General features: G+C 37.7%; 1 protein-coding gene across 2 annotated transcripts in view; it reads right to left on the minus strand.

Moving 5' to 3' along the window:
- FILIP1 (filamin A interacting protein 1) overlaps nucleotides 1-18,594 on the minus strand; it is a 183,382-nt gene that overhangs the window by 104,670 nt on the left and 60,118 nt on the right. For both annotated transcript variants that reach the window (XM_040983645.1, XM_040983644.1), the window contains exon 2: nucleotides 4,391-4,672. In XM_040983645.1, coding sequence (XP_040839579.1) covers nucleotides 4,391-4,666 — 276 coding nt within the window. In that variant the 5' untranslated portion in view covers nucleotides 4,667-4,672. The remainder of the gene's footprint in view (nucleotides 1-4,390; nucleotides 4,673-18,594) is intronic.

Raw genomic sequence — 18,594 nt, forward strand, 5'->3', positions numbered from 1 at the left:
AAATGGGCTTAAGCACATTGAAATTTCTCTGGGAACTATTCTTAGTTAGCTGCAGATTCACAAACTAAAAAAAAAGTTCTGATCCGTTCAGCTGGACATGGCTGTTGATTTGACTGACTGAAACTCTCTTCTGAACAGTCTTGCCCTTTGGCCCCAAATGGAATGGTGAGGTATTACCCAGTTGCACAACTGAGTTTTCTCTAGGCTTCCTCATGCCCAAGCAAATGAGAATTAACTATAATTTAGAAAGGAGACATTATTATATTCAATTAAAGAACGATTTGTTTTATTTCAAAGTTGCAGTTGTACATAGGGAAAGGGAGAGATAGAGAATTTTCCCCTTCTGGTTCACTCCCAAAATGGCTGCAATGGCCAGCACCGGATCAATGTGAAACCAGGAGCCAGGAGTTTCTTCTGGGCCTCCCATGTGGGTGCAGGGTATCATAGGCCATCCTATGCTGCCCTCCCAGGCTACCAGCAGGGAGCTTGCAATGAGACTGTGTTTTTCTAAAATGAAGGGACTATCCTATATGTAATTGCTAATGTTTTTGTTAGTTATTTTTTATCAAGAAAAAGAATTTTTGTCTTTTTAAATCATCTTATAAGGGTACATTTTTTCCAAGTATTCTGTATTATGCCTTTTTGATGTTATTAGCACTGCTTTCAAAGTTTTGTTGGTTATAGTACAGCTAAGTTAAGTGGCTTTTTAAAAGTGCTATTTTTGGACAAATATAATGAAAATCATGGTGCCCAAGTGATGGTCTGGGTGTCCAACTTCACTACTTTCAGTTTAGTCTGGGAAATATTTAACCACTTTTTCACCCAGAAAGTAAAAATGTTGCCATTTATTAGAAAGAACTTGTTATTGGAAGCAGTCAATGACAAACGCGCAATAATGGAAACCATCCCAGCTACTTCTTCCTGAGTAACACTTGTTCTTCATTGTGCCCGTAGGGCAGGCCTGCATCTGCTGAGCTGTAACTGAAAAACGTATTTCTCCAAGAAAAGGGTCATGATGTTAGTGATTCAAAACAAGACACTTTTAAATGCAAAAACACCTGGGGAGGGCAACTGCCTTTCTAATTTGTGTTCATGAAAGGTACAATAGAATGGTTTACAAACAGGTGGCCATTTTGCCTAGCAGTTGAGACACAGATCTGCATCCCTTACCACAGTATGAACCCAGGTCCACACATTCTGCCTGTTGGCGGATATTTGGGCAGAGGTCCTGGCAGACAGTCTCTGTCTCTCTTTCTCCTTACCTTTCAAAAAATAAATAATACTTTCTATACACACAGTCCTTAGCATATGTGGATTAATAAACAAAACAGTAAATCTGAAAACATTGTAAGAGCCACCACTAACAATAAAAGTCACACTATTTATAGTGTTGGTTCAATAAATTCCTAAAGATCACTCAACAGAATCTAACAATGGCAAGACACTAATGTACAGAAAGTCACTTTCCAGGTTTTCTTCCAAGGCCCTTCTTTGCATCTGACCCTACTTATTTTGACCCATAAATGTGGTCCCTTAAGGTTGTATTGCTACAACTCTTCAGGGGACACCATCCACAGAATCATGATTATAAAGACCTGAGAGCTATATGGTGTTCAGCCTGAAAGGCCACAAGCCATTCATGCCATTCCTCACTATCTGGATCTTACCTAACTTCAAGACTCAGATCTCATTCCATTTCCCTGATGTGAAAGAAGCTGCCTTCGATTTCTCTTCCTTAAGTAGTTGTACCTTCCTCCAAAGTGGCTGTAACTTAGGAGCTTATAATGTAAATCTACACAAAAGAAATTCCAGATCTCAAGAATAAACATCTTATAGACCTAGAGCCTTTTTACCCCAATTAACTATGTAAAGATTGTCAAAAATATAAGAAAAAATAAATTTAAAAAAAAGAATAAATATAAAGTTTCTTGAGCCCTTAATCATCCTTAAGCATCCTTAAGAATCACCAGAATATTCTGTATGTGATAGGATGGGAAGAGGATTTCACTGAAGTTATTTGCATCCAGAGCAACCATAACTAAATTGCTGGATGAACTTTGGCCAGTCCCATAACCAGTCTATCAGTATGGCTTAGACATAAACAAAGTAGTACAGATATGACACTTCAAAGGTACCCAGCAGTTTCCGTATTTTAAAGAACCATGGAATGCCACCTCTAGAGGATGAGAACTAGAGACACACAGTCACTCTAAGAGAGAAAATATGTAACAGGTGACCTTTTGAGATCTAGGACATATCTGACTAAGCATTCCATATGTGTGAAGCCAAGGGGCATAGAAAGCTGAGCTGAAGATAACTTACAAGGCACATCCCAGTTTCTTCTCCCAGCATCAGCCCCTCAGTACAATTTTTGATAATTTTTAAATTCTAGTTTGGCAAACCTAGCACATAGTTGCCACATTCTCACCAACCCACTCTCATTTACTAATGCCAACTGTTTGTCTCTCTTGGCTACAACACACTCCTCCTCACCATGGGACAATGTTGGTGGCAGACAAATGTTCATTGTAAGTATGGTTTTAAATATAGAAACATTATCATTTTAAGCAAATCTAATATTCAAATATGTATTTATAAATAGATGGTAATCATGTACAAGTGTATATGAATATAAGAGTATTTGCCTTGCAAATTAATTTATCATGGAATTCCTTAAAAACCAAATCCTTAATGCTCTTTCCCCTTCACTATCTTGCCCACAAGTGATGGCTTACATATTTTTCTTATAAATGGCTACCCAGAAATACATCTACTGTGTATAATAAGGATCTTCTAATCATAAAGATTAGTAGAAAGCAAACTTTGCATTTCTTTGGCTCCTTCTGGAAAACTTCTTCAATGACATTGATGTGTGAGCTTATATTTTGCATCTGGAACCATATCTAGTACCAATATGTAATAAAAAAGCCACGAATTTTAAATGCCTTTCAGAGTTCACTACAATACAATAGCCTTTTATAGAAATCAGTATCTGCAGAAGCCACAGGCTGCACAAGAACAGCCAGGGCTGAAAAGGCATGAATTTGCAGTGTTGCCCTGTAAAAAATTCTAACAATCATACCTTTCAGCTTTACTCATGAACAATGCTGTCTGTAGGGGACAGCTTAAAGAGTTGAGAGTAACTGATTCCTTACACAACAAATGCTAGCAGACAAAACCCAACCACCACATTCCTGGGAGTGGTGAAGCTATTTTTAGCAGTGGTGGTGCTCTGGAATATTTCATCTTTTGCTGTGAAATGTAAATGTGATGTTTCTCAGTTTGTAAGTTGTGAATTAAATCATGTTTGTTCGCTTATTTTAAACCAGAGTTTTGTATGTTTTATATTTCTCCTTACCCTGGGGATTTTCTTATCTGTATTGCACACACATATGAGAACAGGAACCAGAAATGGAATGGCCCACCCTCATTTGGGTTAAGTTGAAAATTACCTTTCCGATGCTAACAGCACCAGTAAGCCAACAGAAGTTCATTTCACACAATTGTTAGTGTTTCCTCAGGCTCATGCAAGCTAAGAGCCTAACAAAAACAAAAAAAGAAAACTACGTTTCTATTCTTAAGTCATTCTGTCCACAAAAACAAAAACAGAACATAATTATCCAGGACTCAGAAACTCAGAAGGATCCCAATTGCCTCCTGTATCCTTGAAAACAAAGACTTCATGCAGGAAGCTGGTTCATGGCAACCAGATAAGGTCAGCAGGTGTGGGCAGTGGGAAGATCATCGGACCAAAATTGGAAGTCTGGGGTGATACCTGAACAAACAATATCTCAGGTCTTCATTTATAAAATAATAAACATAGCTAATATAGGTAATGATAACCCCATTTTTATTATGATAATGGACTTGAAAATGCTTAGGAAATTATTATATTCATCACAGTGCAATCTCTGCTTATTTGTGTATATCTCACCACCTACGACACTCAGAAAAATGAGGTTCAATGTAATGAAAACAATGAGAAAAAGTAAAAAAGTAATGATGATTTCAACAAAATGCCCACACTGCCACCAGAAAGGAACAACTCACCTTAACTTTCCATTCTAATCATTATAAATTTTGTTTTTCAATTGATGACTAAATTAGACAACTTATTAGATATTCTGTATTAAATTATTACCAAAATTGTACCATGATGACATTTTCTGCTTCCAGGAAAGTTGAAGTTGGAATCGGCAACTTTTCACTTGCCACTTACTGAGCAAGTATTCACTTAGTGCAAACTTGCAGGCACTTCAGATTCCAAAATGAAGAAGGAAGAGAACCACTCTTTCCCTTCTATGAAATGCAGCCAGGGGATTCAATTGATTATCTCTCCTTTCACATTTTAGGAACTAGAGACATAAAAGTTGAGAACATTTGACTCTACCTGCAACTCTCCTTCCATTATGCTGAGCAGCTGGAGAAGGTCTTCTTTGGATAACTCCAGGAACTTCTTAGTCTTCCGTTCACTCTCTCCAGATGGTTTTAGGTGTCGTTTGACTGTTCCTGAGGCCATGACATCTTCCTCTTTCCTATTTGATTTGTTCTTCTTTTTTGAATCTTCAGAGAGACTTTTATCTTCAGCATTGCTGATGATGGAGGACTTGGGGCAGGAGATATGCCCGTTAGCTGAACTTTCACTACCTTGGTTTCGGGATCGCATTCCCACCTACAGCACACAAAAAAACAAAACAAAACAAAACACAAGATACTCTTTACACTGCTGAATTTCTTTTTGTTTGAACACTTAGAAACATATAGAAGCTTTACAACATCAATAAAGAGAAGATGCAGCCAGCCTCCTTATAGTTTTACTGAGTAACTATGAAAATCTTCAGAAAAATGCTTTGATGGTTCTCTATTTAAAAAAAAAAAGTAAAACCATGACTCTAATCTGAAAAATATGTCAAGACAAAAGATCAGGATCATTATCAAGAGTACTGAGTCCTGCTGATGATGGGAACTGATAAAAATGTGCTGAGAATGTCAATTCTCCTTCAAGGCTTTCCTCCCCAAAATACATTCGTGCAGCCTCTTCCTGAAAACATCAAAACTAGCTTGACTGTGATTCACTCCTCAAAATTCCTAACAGGTAACCCTCAAGCCTGTCAAGATCACCAAAGGCGAGGAAAATTCAAAAACTGCCACAGGACTAGACACATGAGAACAAAATGCAACGTAGCCTCTTGTCGGAATCCTGGAGCAAAAGAACATTAAGGGAAAACTGAGGAAATCTGAAAATTGCTCTAGTCTTAATAAAAAAAATAGTATATCAGTACTGGTTCATTAATCATAGTACAAGTCTCATTCTAAGTAAGGTGATACTTTTAAGGGAAATTGGATATGAACTTAGAGGGAATTCCCTGTATTACCTTTGCAAATCAAAAACTGTGGCTATGATAAAAACTCATCCCCTACCCCCCATGAATGAGCTGGACATCATAATCTGCAGAAAAATCCACACAGAAGAGACAGGGTTTGAAACATAAGAAAAATGGAAAAAACAAATGAAAGAAAAAGGCATTGCTGTTACTGATACATACCTATTTTCCCATAATCTCTTTTACAAAATTGGAGCTTAGTATGTCAGTCCTTTAGATTAATAAAAGCACAGAGCCTGAGTAGCTAAATTCTTGCCTTGCACCCACTGGGGTCCCATATGTGTGCTGCTGCACTTCCTTTCCAGCTTGTGGTCTAGCAAAGCAGGAGAGGACAGCCCAAGGCCTTAGAACCCTGCACCTGGATGGCATGGAGGAGGCTCCTGTCTCCTGGCTTCAGATTGGCACAGCTCTGGCCATTGCAGCCCACTTGGGGAGTGAACCAACAGATAGAAGATCTTTCTTTCTGTGTCTTCTGCTGTTTGTATATCTGCATTTCCAATAATAGTAATAATAAAAATAAAATCTTTTTAAAAATAAGAGCACAAAGAATTAAGAGGAAAAGATATATTTCAAAGCCAAAGTTTAAAATAATATTTATGCTAAAAATGCTTTAAAAGACAAAGAAGACACTAACTAATCCTGTGAGGAGCATATAGGAATCATTTCATGATTGTCAGTCTGAGCAAAAGACCTTGACCAACAGGTATAGTATTACAAACAAATATATTGAATTCAAAGTACTATGAAGACAGCACTAATAGTCTGGGGGCTTCACTACAAAATTTTCTGAAGCCCTTATGGCAGTATAGCACATAGAACTTAATTTAATACACAGTACAAATAGCCCTTTCCTTGAAGAGCTAAGCAACACAATTTTCATTATGTATTTAAGACAACATACGGAACTTTGTTCTCTTGAGGTAAATGTCTCTAGTGAAGCCAACCATATTCAAGGAACAAAGGAAAACTTTTCAAAGCAATAGGTTTATAAAAGAAAAATAAACAGTGTCTTGCTTTCTTTTAGTGATCAATCAATTGCTTCAATGAGTCTTGAGATCTACTTGCAAGGCTCCTTGTTTGAACTGAACTCTGATAACCAAATGGTTTCTTTTTGTGTGTGTGTGAACCTTCTACAGCACCAGTATTCTGACCTAAAACAATTGAAACCTAAGAAGTGGCCCTTGGCACCAGCACCTTCTCTTCTGGTTACTTCTCAGTTTTAGAGCATCTTTGTGCTTCCCTGGTGAACAAAGAATAGATGTTTCTTTGTAATAAGAGCCAGAGCACCTCAGAACAGACCCACTGCATTTCATCACTTCTTGTTTGTGGGCAAAGCAGGCTGACTGAAGCTCCAAGCCAAAAACACACACACAAAGAGAAAAGATGAATAGCAAGTCTCAAATTTAACTCATTATCAGTTACACATCACAGCTAAGACACATGAGCTTCCCAAATTGAGTTGTGATTTCCTAAGACTCCATACCACATGTGAGTTCCTTCTATCTGAAATAGTTTTCTCTCCAACATCTTACAGCTTTGTAAGGTAATGCACCAAATATTAATTTGACAACTTGAATTTCAAGCATGAGTTAATAGAAATCACAGACAAGAGTTCCCAACACACAGTAAAGGAGGTGGTAATGTTTAAAATGCAATCACACACAGCCTTGATTTCAGTATCAGTGTGACAGTACCATGTATTTGCACTTTAACTCCTTGAATCTTCCCTTTTATAGGATCCACAGCATTAGGATGTGTCTAAGAAAGGGCAATGTGTAGCTATGTATATATTATACGAACTCATTAAGCATATTTGCAAAAACATAGAAAGCTGAGTCTACTTAGCGTCATCTCCCTTTACATTTGATTCTACAAATTTGTCTTTTGCTCTGACATAAATTTTATTGTAGTGTTTCTTTGTAAGATTTATTTATTTGAAGGTGTGACAGAGACAGAGAGAGAGAGAGAGAGAGAGCTCTTCCAGCAATTGGTTCACTCTTCGAAACCTGTGCAACAGGCAGGACCAAATCAGGCAGCAAAAAGGAGCACGGAATTCCAGTAAGGTCTCTCATGTGGTTAGCAGTAACCCAAGAACTTGGGTCATCAACTGATGACTACCAGGCACATTACCAGGTAACTAAATCAGAACAGAGTATCTGGGATTGGAACCAGTGCTCTGCTCATCCCACTATTATACTTCTATATTGATGGATATTTACAGAAAATAAAAAGTATACATTTTACAATTATCTAGATATTTGCTCTCACTATTCAGGCTGAATGCTTGAGTTTCCTATTTTTTTCCACATCAATTTACTTACATTGTTGCTAACAATTCCAATTTGGGGCTGGCATTTGGTGTAGCAGTTAAGTCACTGCTTGGGACACTTGGGATTCCATAATCCCATTATGGAATGCTTGGTTCCAGTTCTTGTTCCTCTGCATCCAAACCAGCTTCCTGTTAACTGCATCTTGGGAATTAGCAGGTGGTAAATAAAGTACTTGAATTCCTATCACCCATACTAGGGACCCCTATTGACACTGGGATCCTGGCTTCAGCCTGGTCCAACCCTAGGTGCTTCAGAAATTTGAGGAATGAGCCAGCAGCTAGATATCCACTCTGTGCATCTCTGTCATTCAAATACAATTAAAACAAAAAGTAAAATGTTAAGAAATAAATAAATCCTATGATATACCTGTTATTTTAATTCTGTTCTAGCAAACAGTTTCTTCTCTGTGGCACTGAAATTTCTTGTTACTTCCTTTAACATGGGCACATGGTCTTGACATGCCAAATAGGATCTTCTATATCTCCCCAACAAAGGCACAATCAGTATGTTTTCTATCTTAGAAATGCAAATGTACTCAGTGACAACTAACTAATCAAGAAATCTTCTAGGAAGGAATTAGAAAGCATCTATGAGGGACTAAAATATAATTTCTCAATAGGGCAACATAACCTGCCATTAGTAATATCCATTTTAGACCATTTATTTCCATTTTTCATAGAGAAACTGCCCAGACAATAATAAACTTTCCAGTTCATTTAGTGACATTCATACAATTCATTTTTAATTTGTCTCTTACTATTTTTTAAGTGCTACAAAGCATAGAAGGCATTTCATATGCAACATCTTATTTAATATTCACATTAGCCCTATAAAAAAAAGGTGCTGTTATTCTCAGCTTTACAGATGAGGCCACTGAGGTTTAAAGAGATGAAATATATTTCCCTGGATATCATAAAAGAGTTAGAATTTGAAGGCCAGGAATGACTTCAAATATCTACTCACTTTCTTCTAAGTTCTTTAACATATGCAAATTGAAAAGGAGGGATGTACCACATACCAGAAGGTCAAGAAAAATCTATAAATGCAAACTGGGATGTTTTCCTATTTCCCACTACAGAGTTTGAGAAACTCATGCACATAACCTCATTTTCAGTTCTGCAAAATGTATCTAGAAATTGAAATTAGGTTACCAAGTAGATATATTTTTGCCAAAACCATTTACCTACTACAAAATTTGCAAGGTGATAAATTATTCCAAAACCTTCTTCAGAAACAACCTGGCCAATTTTTAAGGGAACTGGTCATGAAAACAGGATGCAAAATCTGAATAGCAACACTGCATACTTATTGTGTGAAAATCCCTAGAGTTGAACAATCATAAACATAGTTGAACATTCATAAACACTTCATCATAGTTGGCCAAATCCTGTCCATTGTGTTTACAGGGAGGGGAGGTGGGTAAGGCATATTCAATTCTACAGGCTACTTAATAATTGCTTGCATCGCTACAAGCTTAGACCATGTAGAAAAAAGAATTCTGAAAAAAGCTAAGCGTGTCTTTGCCTCATTCCAGGGTATATCCTTTGAAGAGGGTTCTGAGGGAAAAGAAATGTATAAATAAATGAAGATCTATGCTGCTTTCTTTTTATTAATATTTTTAATGACACAGATTTTTCTCTTTCACAAGTATCATAATACAGTTCATGTAATATACTTGCTTTTCCTTTAATAGTAATCACTCAATGATATTTCACATGGAATTTGCTGACTGGAGCAGGAATAAAAGAAAGCCCAAATGTTATCTTAAAACTCCTTAAAAAAACAACAGACAGCTCTGTTTCATTTCTCCTTCCCTCATACATTCTCATACATTGGGCAATACCAGACCACACTATCAGATGAATAATATCAAAGGAACCAGAAATGTAAATACTTCGAATCATTACTGCTGAAGTAACAAATATTTTTAGAGCATTTGAACAAGAAAAAGAAAAGAAAAAAAAGCAAAGTCAATAGCAATGACATGCATACTCGACTTCCTATGCTTCTGTAGCTCCTACAAATCTTTTTAGTAGTATTATTTTGTTTAGTAATTAGATCATCCCATCTGCTCATTCACTCCTCAACATGCAACAGTCAGGGATGAGCCAGGCCAGAGCTGGGAGTCAGAGACTCAACCAAGTGAGCCACATGGATGGTAGCACCTACACATCACGATTGCCTCCCAGCATCTGCAACAGCAGGAAGCTGGAGTCCTGTGCCAGAGCAGGGAATCAGGCACACACACTAATGAGCATCGTGGATATCTTACATGGTATCTTAAGCACTTGGTCAAATGTCCACCCCTGCTCCTACAAATCTTGACCTTGCATTTCCCTCAGCACTCTCACTCCTGCCCTGGCTCATTTTCAGATTTGTTTTTTTTTTCTGTTATGATTCAACATTGCTCAAAATGCTCTCCATCTCAATCACTAACAAATTTTTTTCTGTCTGCATAAAATAGGTTTGGCATTTTTCTATGCTTCTCAGCTATCCAGTTGCTATACATTCTTGGTTATCTATTTTTTCAAGAACCTACCAATATAAAAATGAGTTGTCCACCATATTAGTTAATTTCTATGTTAAAATTACTTTATAAAAACATAACACACAATAGAAAACAAGGTAGTTAATTACAGGAAAATCTATGTTTTACAGTTCAGCTGGAAAAAAAAATGGTTGTAGCACATATGGTTTCTAGAATATTTCCACAGAATTTTCCTGAGTCTGTCTTTTAGACATTAATGACAATCCCCAAGAAACCCAGAATTAAAGTCAGAAGAAAACATCTGGTCTAGTTTTATGCCATCAGAGAATATTAAGATGCAAAAGCCCAATAGAACCAAACAGTTTAATCTCCATTAGAGACAGATTACTTTCTGTGTGCATTTTACTTACTTGGTGAAACCCACTTACCAATATCACAACTCCTTAAATATCTGAATGGTTCTCATGAGATTGTCCTAACAGCACAATTGTGTTGCTAAGTATTCTTAAATCTATCCATAAATTTTATTTGTCATTTTCTTTCAGTCTTTTCATCCCGTTTCTGTAACAGACTATGTTAAATAGTTTTTTCATTTCTCATTACCCACACGAATTAAATCTTTTAAACAGCCAATGTTTTTGCTTGGTGTACTTTTTCTTCTACTACAGAAAAATCTATTTAGAAAAATTGAAAGTTCTCTTAAATAGAATTCAGGAAGGAGGATTCTCTTAGAGTGACTGCAATGATGTTGTAATCAAAAGCCAAGGAAAATATAACTGTGGCAAAACAGAAAAATATTATTCTACCTTTGCTTAAAACCATGGTGAAATATTTTATGAAGCTCTATTGAAAATCCTCTAAGGACAATTTCAATAAACCTAGAAAACTTTCTTCAGAAAAACAACAAGAAAATGGATCAACAAATTGCCATAAAATAAATATTTTTAAATTAGCATGACTGACTCTGAAAGAATGTGTGACTGCTTTTTAAACTTCAAAAAAATAAGGGGGGGGGTGGTTTTCAAACTTTGAATGACAATATAGGGTGAACACCTTTACTAATATTTTGACAAAAGTCAATTGATCGATGCTTTTATCATAACATTTCTTGCACTTGCCTTTTAATTTTCATGCCAGCAGCTACAAATTGGCATTCAAAATCCTCCATTTCCAGAAAAACTGTATATCTAATTTTGCTTTTCTCAATACCCTCCCCCATCATGTTCTTAGCATGTTTGTCTATTTAGTGGCTAGAAACAACATCTGGTATATTTTATCTTTACAAGTTTGACACTAATTTTCTTTCTTACAATGGGCTATTCTTTCCCTATGCTCTTCAGACCTCCCCTGACTGTTCTAACAGGTGACACTTCTCCTTTCTCAGTAACTTTACACATTTGTTCTCTACATTCATGTTTAGCACTACCATATTTTCTTAGGATTGTTATTATTTCAAGCATAAGCTTACTTTGAGAAGAGGATAAGACTTACTATAATCAAAATGTCATCACCATACACATCATTTGATAGCTAGAATTTGTAACATTTTTTGTATTAGAATGTAACTTTAATTTTTTAGGACTTACTAATTTATTTGAAATGCAGAGTCATAGAGATGGAGAGAGAGAGAGAATCTTGCATCCACTTGCTCATTCCCAACAGGCAGAAATGGCCAGGACTCAGATAGGACAAAGCCAGGAGCCAGGAGCTTCCTCTGGCTCTCCCATGTGGATGCAGTGGCCCAAGCACATGGGCATCCACCACTGCTCCCTCAGGTACATTAACAGGGAATCGAATTGGAAGTGGAGCAATCAGGACTCAAACTGAACCAATGATACCAGCACTGTAGTCAGTGCCTTTACCTATTATGCAACAGTGTCAGTCCTCATTTTTTTTTAAGTTTATTGAACTCACTGATTCCAATTAAAATGACCAGATGGAAATATAATCATGATCAAAGTGACATTCAGATACACTGTATTCAGATACAGATGTCAAAAGCAATTGATAAAGATATTTAGAGAAAATCCCAATACTACATAATAAACTGTTTTATTACAGTAACACATACAGTTGGGGTAAGCATGTGAATTGACTATTTGCTTTTAGCTCTACACTTTTTTGAATATATTTTTATTTCAAATTTTTGAATTATGTGGTACAATTTTGTACAGACAGGGATTCCTCCGCCAAACTCCCACCCCTGACAGATTTTCCCCATTTTACTACAATGGTGTAGTCCTTCATAAGGAATCATAATTCCATCAGTCTTTTATTTAAAGCTACTCTGACATTGTTGGTACAGACAATGCGAGAAATCCAAGCATCCCATTTTCTACATATATCCAATAGTTTCATTAGGAATCCATCTTTCATCTGGAAGCAGGGATATATGTTCCATTATAACCCCACATCTGTATATGGTAGACCCCAGTACTTCACCACTATACATTTCCATAATTGAGAAGCCACGAAACAAGGACAAAAACTGGTATGAGTTAGAACAACAGCCACAACAACAACAAATTACATCACCATGAAAAAAACGCACCTTTGAATAATCAACACATGGATAACAAAAAGGAAACACAAAGTCTCTTGGAAAAACTGATGCCACTGTGCAATACATTTGCAATCCAACCCGTGCAAGCCAGCAATGAATTTGGCAAGAGAAAAGAAGGTATGGGGAATAAATAAAACTGAAATAAAAACATCAAAACACATGGGATGGGCCCAGCGTGATAGCTTTTATGTTTGCTGCCATCTTTCATTTTCTGATTGTTATGTTAGTGTGTTTCAAGAGTAGAGAATACAATCTACAATAGCAAAGACATGGAAAGAACCCAGATGTGCATCCAAAGAAGAATGGTGAAAGAAGCTGTGATATATCTGCTCCATTGAATATTATGCAGCTATTAAGAAGAATGAAGGATAGTGGTTAAAGTCTCTGCCTCGCACACCTGGGCTCCCATATGGGCACCAGTTCTAATCCCAGCAGCTCCTGCTTCCCATCCAGCTCCCTGCTTGGGGCCTGGGAAAGCAGACGAGGATAGCGCAAAGCTTTGGGACCTTGCATCTGTGTGGGACACCCAGAGGAAGCTCCTGGCTTCAGATTGGTTTGGCTCCAGCCGTTGAGACTGATTGGGGAGTAAATCATTGGATGGAAGATCTTTGTCTCTGTCTCTCCTCCTCTCTGTATATCTGACTTTCCAATAAAAATAAATATTTAGAAAAAAAACACATGGGATGCAGAAAAAAAAGCAACATGTATCGGATTATTGAAGTTACACTTTCCATGTTGGTTTCCTTATATAAGAGAGAACATGGGCCCGGCGCAGTGGCACAGTGGTTAAGGTCCTCATCTTGCTCGCCCGGGATTCCATGTGGGTGCCGGTTCTATCCCGGCAGCCCCGCTTCCCTTCCAGCTCCCTGCCTGTGGCCCGGGAAGGCAGTCGAGGATAACCCAAAGCTTTGGGACCCTGCACCCGCGTGGGAGACCCGGAAGAGGCTCCTGGCTTCGGATTGGCATAGCATTGGCCGTTGTGCTCACTTGGGGAGTGAATCATCGGACGGAAGATCTTCCTCTCTGTCTCTCCTCTCTGTATATCCGCCTTTCCAATAAAAAATAATGATAAAAATAAATCTTTATAAAAAAAAAAGAGAGAGAACATATGGAATTGGTTCATTTGTGATTGACTCATTTCACTGCCCAAAATGGTCTCTAGTTAGGACCACCTAGTTGTAAATAGTATAATTTCATTCTTCTTAATATCATCACATCTGGGTATGATAGTCCCCATTACACAGTTACTATATATTCCCTTAAATGAAAACTACAAAACAAAATCAATAACAGGAAGAAAAATAGAAATTTACAATGCCATGAAGTTAAATAACATGCTGCTAGATATGACAGTCTCCATTACACAGCTACTATACATTGCCTTAAATGAAAAGTCACAAAATAAAATCAACAACAGGAAGAAAAAAAAAGAAGAAATTAACAACACCATAAAGTTAAATAACATGCTACTGAATGATTAGTGTCGCTGAAGAAATGAAAATCAAGAACCTTCTTGAAGAAAATGATGCTACTGTATGATCTGTGAGTCAAAGAAGAATTTAATCAGAAGAACTGCGCCAATCCATAGCCAGGATCCAGGAACTTCCTCTGGGTCTCCCACATGGGTGCAGGATCCCAATGCTTTGTGCTGTCCTCTACTGCTTTCCCAGGCCACAAGCAGGGATCTGGATGGGAAGTGAAGCTGCTGGGATTAGAACTGGCGCCCACATGCGATCCCAGTGCATTCAATGTGAGGACTTAGGATGCTCGGCCACTGCATCAGGCCCAAAAGTAGCAATTTTTAATAGACTGCATTGAATGTAAGGCCTTTCTTAAAAAATAAGATTGTTGCATAATTCTCCTTATTAAATAAGCTCATGGGAAGGAGAGTGGGTGAGAAGTTTGGAGAGACATATCTCTTTTTCCTCCTCTTTCCCCTCAACATACTTTCTTCCCAAAGGCTCTTTTTTCTATTATCAAGTGCCAACATCCTGTTCTGACTCTCAGTCCACTGTTCATTTCTTGGAAAGCCAAGCTGAACCCAAGGTTCACATGCAAAGCATATCTTGGCTCCTTCAGCTTAGTGTTGATGGGAGGCAGGACTAGGGATCTACCAGCCTGCAAGGACTCCTGGAGAATATGCAAGTGGGAAAGTCCCTTCCAAAAGCCTAAGGCAAAATTTCTCAAGCTTGAGTGTGCCGCAAAATCATGTGGAAGTCTTGTTTAACACAGGTTGTTTGTTCCAAATTTGCTGATTCCATGAGCCAGAGAATATGAATTCTTAACAAGTTCTCAGGTGAGACGCATCCTGCTGATCTCAGGACTGCACAGTATGCTCTGGGACTATGTCAGACTCAGAAAACTGAAAAGAAACTCTAGAATATCTATCTATTTCAACCCAAAACTCTGTCATTATCACAATTAAAGAAAACTTGACTGAACTGGATAAAAATAATACTAACAGGATCTGATTCCATGCCACATTAGCAATCATTCTCCAGCAGTGTCCCTAATTGAAGTTTGAGACCTGTGGGTACAAAAAGATACCCTATGGACCAAACACCTTTGCAGATCTGTGTATATGTAACAGAACATTACTTTTATTCATTTCACAATAACCTAGGTTTTCAGATTTTACAAAAATACAGAAATTGTGGCACCTCTGGCCCCTATGTTCCATGTATTTATTTACACAGGAAGACCATCTACAAATTAGCTCTCCATTGTCCTTACCATGCTCCAATACCTCTTGGACATTGGGAAGAAGAACAGCAGCTGACAGCCATGTACTACTTATGACTCCAATTGCACTATGTATTTTCTCAATGTAGAGAAATCCTTCTTTACTGAAATAGGAAAATAAGCACCACAGTAAGAGAGATTTATGTTTAAAGAAAAACAGAAAATATTGAGTTCCTAGTGTTTAATTTGCAACTTCTCTGCCAGATTCACCTTATTATCTATCTGTCCTCTGCTACCATTTGAGTGTGGGTCCAGCTGGTATAAGTCTAGGTGGCAAATAGAAATGCATGACAGAGGGGACGAAGACAAGAGGCAGATTCTTTGTACGCAATGATCAAAGAAATCTCCTGGAAAGGAACTGCCCAGAAACCAGAAGCTGCAGCACATCCGCATGTTTGATCCCAGGATAATGTGTCTTTCCAAGCAAAAGAGTATCATGTATATAATGAGATTGTGTTCCTCATGGATGTCTACTAAGGCACAATGTCAATGCTGAGGCCCAGTGTGGGGGAGGGAGGATTGTGAATGAGATAAAGATGTAAATAGAAACAGGTGTACCAAGATTCGGTAAGGAGTTAGGGCCTTGCTCTGGGGACTATTGAGGAGACAGGGAGCAGGTTTGGGGAGCTTCTTCATGGTCCATGTTGGAACCTGAAGTGGCAAAAGGCATCTGGCTTTGGGACTGGACAGTGTTTGGAAGGCCCATTAGATAACCACCAGCTTCACCTTTCAAATTCAACTGGAGGAATGTAAAAGGTGATTTTGCTACAGTACAAATGAAAACAAAGAAATATCATGCTGATCGTTACAATGATAACAAAACAACGGATTAACTCAGACAAGTTGCATATTATCATAAGACTACATTTCAAGTTTGCATGTTTAGCCTTTACTCTAACCCTCATAGGGCACCATTATCCTTTCACACGAGGAAAAAAATAGTGAACCTTGGCCGTAGCCATGGTAACTAAATACTGGGAGCAAGGGCAGAACAAGGTCAAGGAATGTTCTATAGTTACACATTAAGAAAGTACAAAACATAGGTTATTTTTAATTTTGGCTGTGTTCCTATAATTTTTAATGTCTAAAAATTAAGATGTACTTAAATAGGAAAGCCCATTTCTCATGGAACCATGAGAAAAAATACTTTCCCAGTAATTCAATGCTACCTTCTTATTTTGTTGACATTTTACTTTCACCACTACCATTCAAGCCAACAAAAATGCTTGAAGTGAGCATTTTCCAAGTTTGTCACCAGGGAGGGTGTCTTTTACCCTTCTTCTTGCTTTCTGTCCACCTCTGTTCTTTACTTGCTAGCATGACTCATTCTGCAGATGCAAACTGGGAATTGCTTTTCTAGGAGTGCTGATGTGTTAGCTTCCAGTCATCTATATTCTCTCATCTAATGACACTTGTGGCCAAGGACAAAGGGTTACCAGGCGACTAACAAACCAGAGCAAGGGCGTGGCATAGTGTGAAGCAAGGGACCCTCCCTGACCCCAGGAACAGCCAAATGTCCTAGCCCGGGAAAGAACCCACAGCTTCGGGTCATCAGAAGTAACTCATAGACACAAACATCACTCCTTCCTATCACATCTGTGCTCTCAGACAGTGTGCCCACTAACTGGCAGGAGCATAAGAAGAAATACAACAAGAAAACAAAACGAAAAACACACAACCTTGAAACAACAATATTTTCTTAAAAAACTTTTATAGGCCCCTATGAAAAGACATTAACACATATGAGTTGTGTGAAAATAGTTTGTAAGAATCATAAACACCTGGATTTTGCTTGAATAAAAGTCTTATCTAGGACCACAGACTTAGAGGTGTTTTAACTTGCCTATAGACTTCTCTTTTTTAATAGGGAATTATACCTTGTATCTGTAGACAGTTTAAATTTTACCAAAACAGTTCCACTATTTTCATTAAATACTTTCATCACTTGTAGATTTACAAATATTTTACCCTACATATCAATGTGTATTATTAAAGGAAATTTTAGAAAAATTGTTTGACCACAACTAAGTTTGAATATATGATTGATGTAACTGTTATCTGTAAAATTACTTTCAGGTTCTAATTTATTATCTTTATTGAATATGCATTTACTGAATAATTACAAAGTGCCAGATATTTGGTAAAGAAAATCATTAGGGTGTGATTCCTTAATTGGGCATGAGGTGAATGGGAACTCTGTGCTACTTCACAAGTTTTGTTTCATAAATTTCAACTACCCTGAAGTTAAAAATTAATAAAAAAAAAATAGAGGTGGTGTCTGTCATCACGGACTCACAGTCTTGTGAAACTGTTCCGCTTGAAAACAAAGGCATTGAGGATGCTCGGGAGACTATAAGATCATTTGCCTGTGCTAGCTAAATGAGTTAGTTATTTTCTGCTGGTACTGTGGTTTGTTATAAAAATGAATCCATATTCCCATAACCAATTCCACACAATGTTACTGAGCATTTCCCCTATGCAAGATGGCACAGCTTTGCCCATAATAGCTCAACAATGATGAAATTCTAATGTGATCTTTCAACAACTAAAAAATTGCATCTGGCTATTAACATTTTTGAAGAACAAAACTATATCATACATATAATGGCAATTCAACTTTGTTCACTTTTCTTCAGAGAAGAAATTTTTAAAGAGACTTAATCATGTATTTGAAAGCTAGAATGACAGAGAATGGAAAAGATGGAAGTATTCTCTACCCCGTAGTTCACTCTCCAAATGGCTACAGTAGCCGGGGCTGGACCAAGCCAAAGCCAGGGGCCTGGAACTTCATTTGGGCTTCCTAAGTGAGCGGCAGGAGCTCTCAAGGACTTGGATCATCCTTTGCTGACTTCGCAGCACATTAGCAGGAAGCTCAATCAAAAACAGAGCAACTGGGATTTAAATCAGTGCTAATACGAGCCGTCAGCATTCTAGGCAGTGGCTTAATCCTCTGAGCCACATTGCCAGCCCCCAGGGGATGGTTTATTCATTTATTTTTCCATTTATTTATTTACTTATTTATTTGAAAGACAGAGAAAGATCTTTTCCTTGTGTTGGTTCATGCCACAAATGCCTACAACAAGCTAA

This window comes from Ochotona curzoniae, unplaced genomic scaffold (assembly GCF_017591425.1).
Source record: "Ochotona curzoniae isolate NIBS_2020 unplaced genomic scaffold, NIBS_Ocur_1.0 contig_3819, whole genome shotgun sequence".
In the NCBI taxonomy this organism is placed as follows: domain Eukaryota; kingdom Metazoa; phylum Chordata; class Mammalia; order Lagomorpha; family Ochotonidae; genus Ochotona; species Ochotona curzoniae.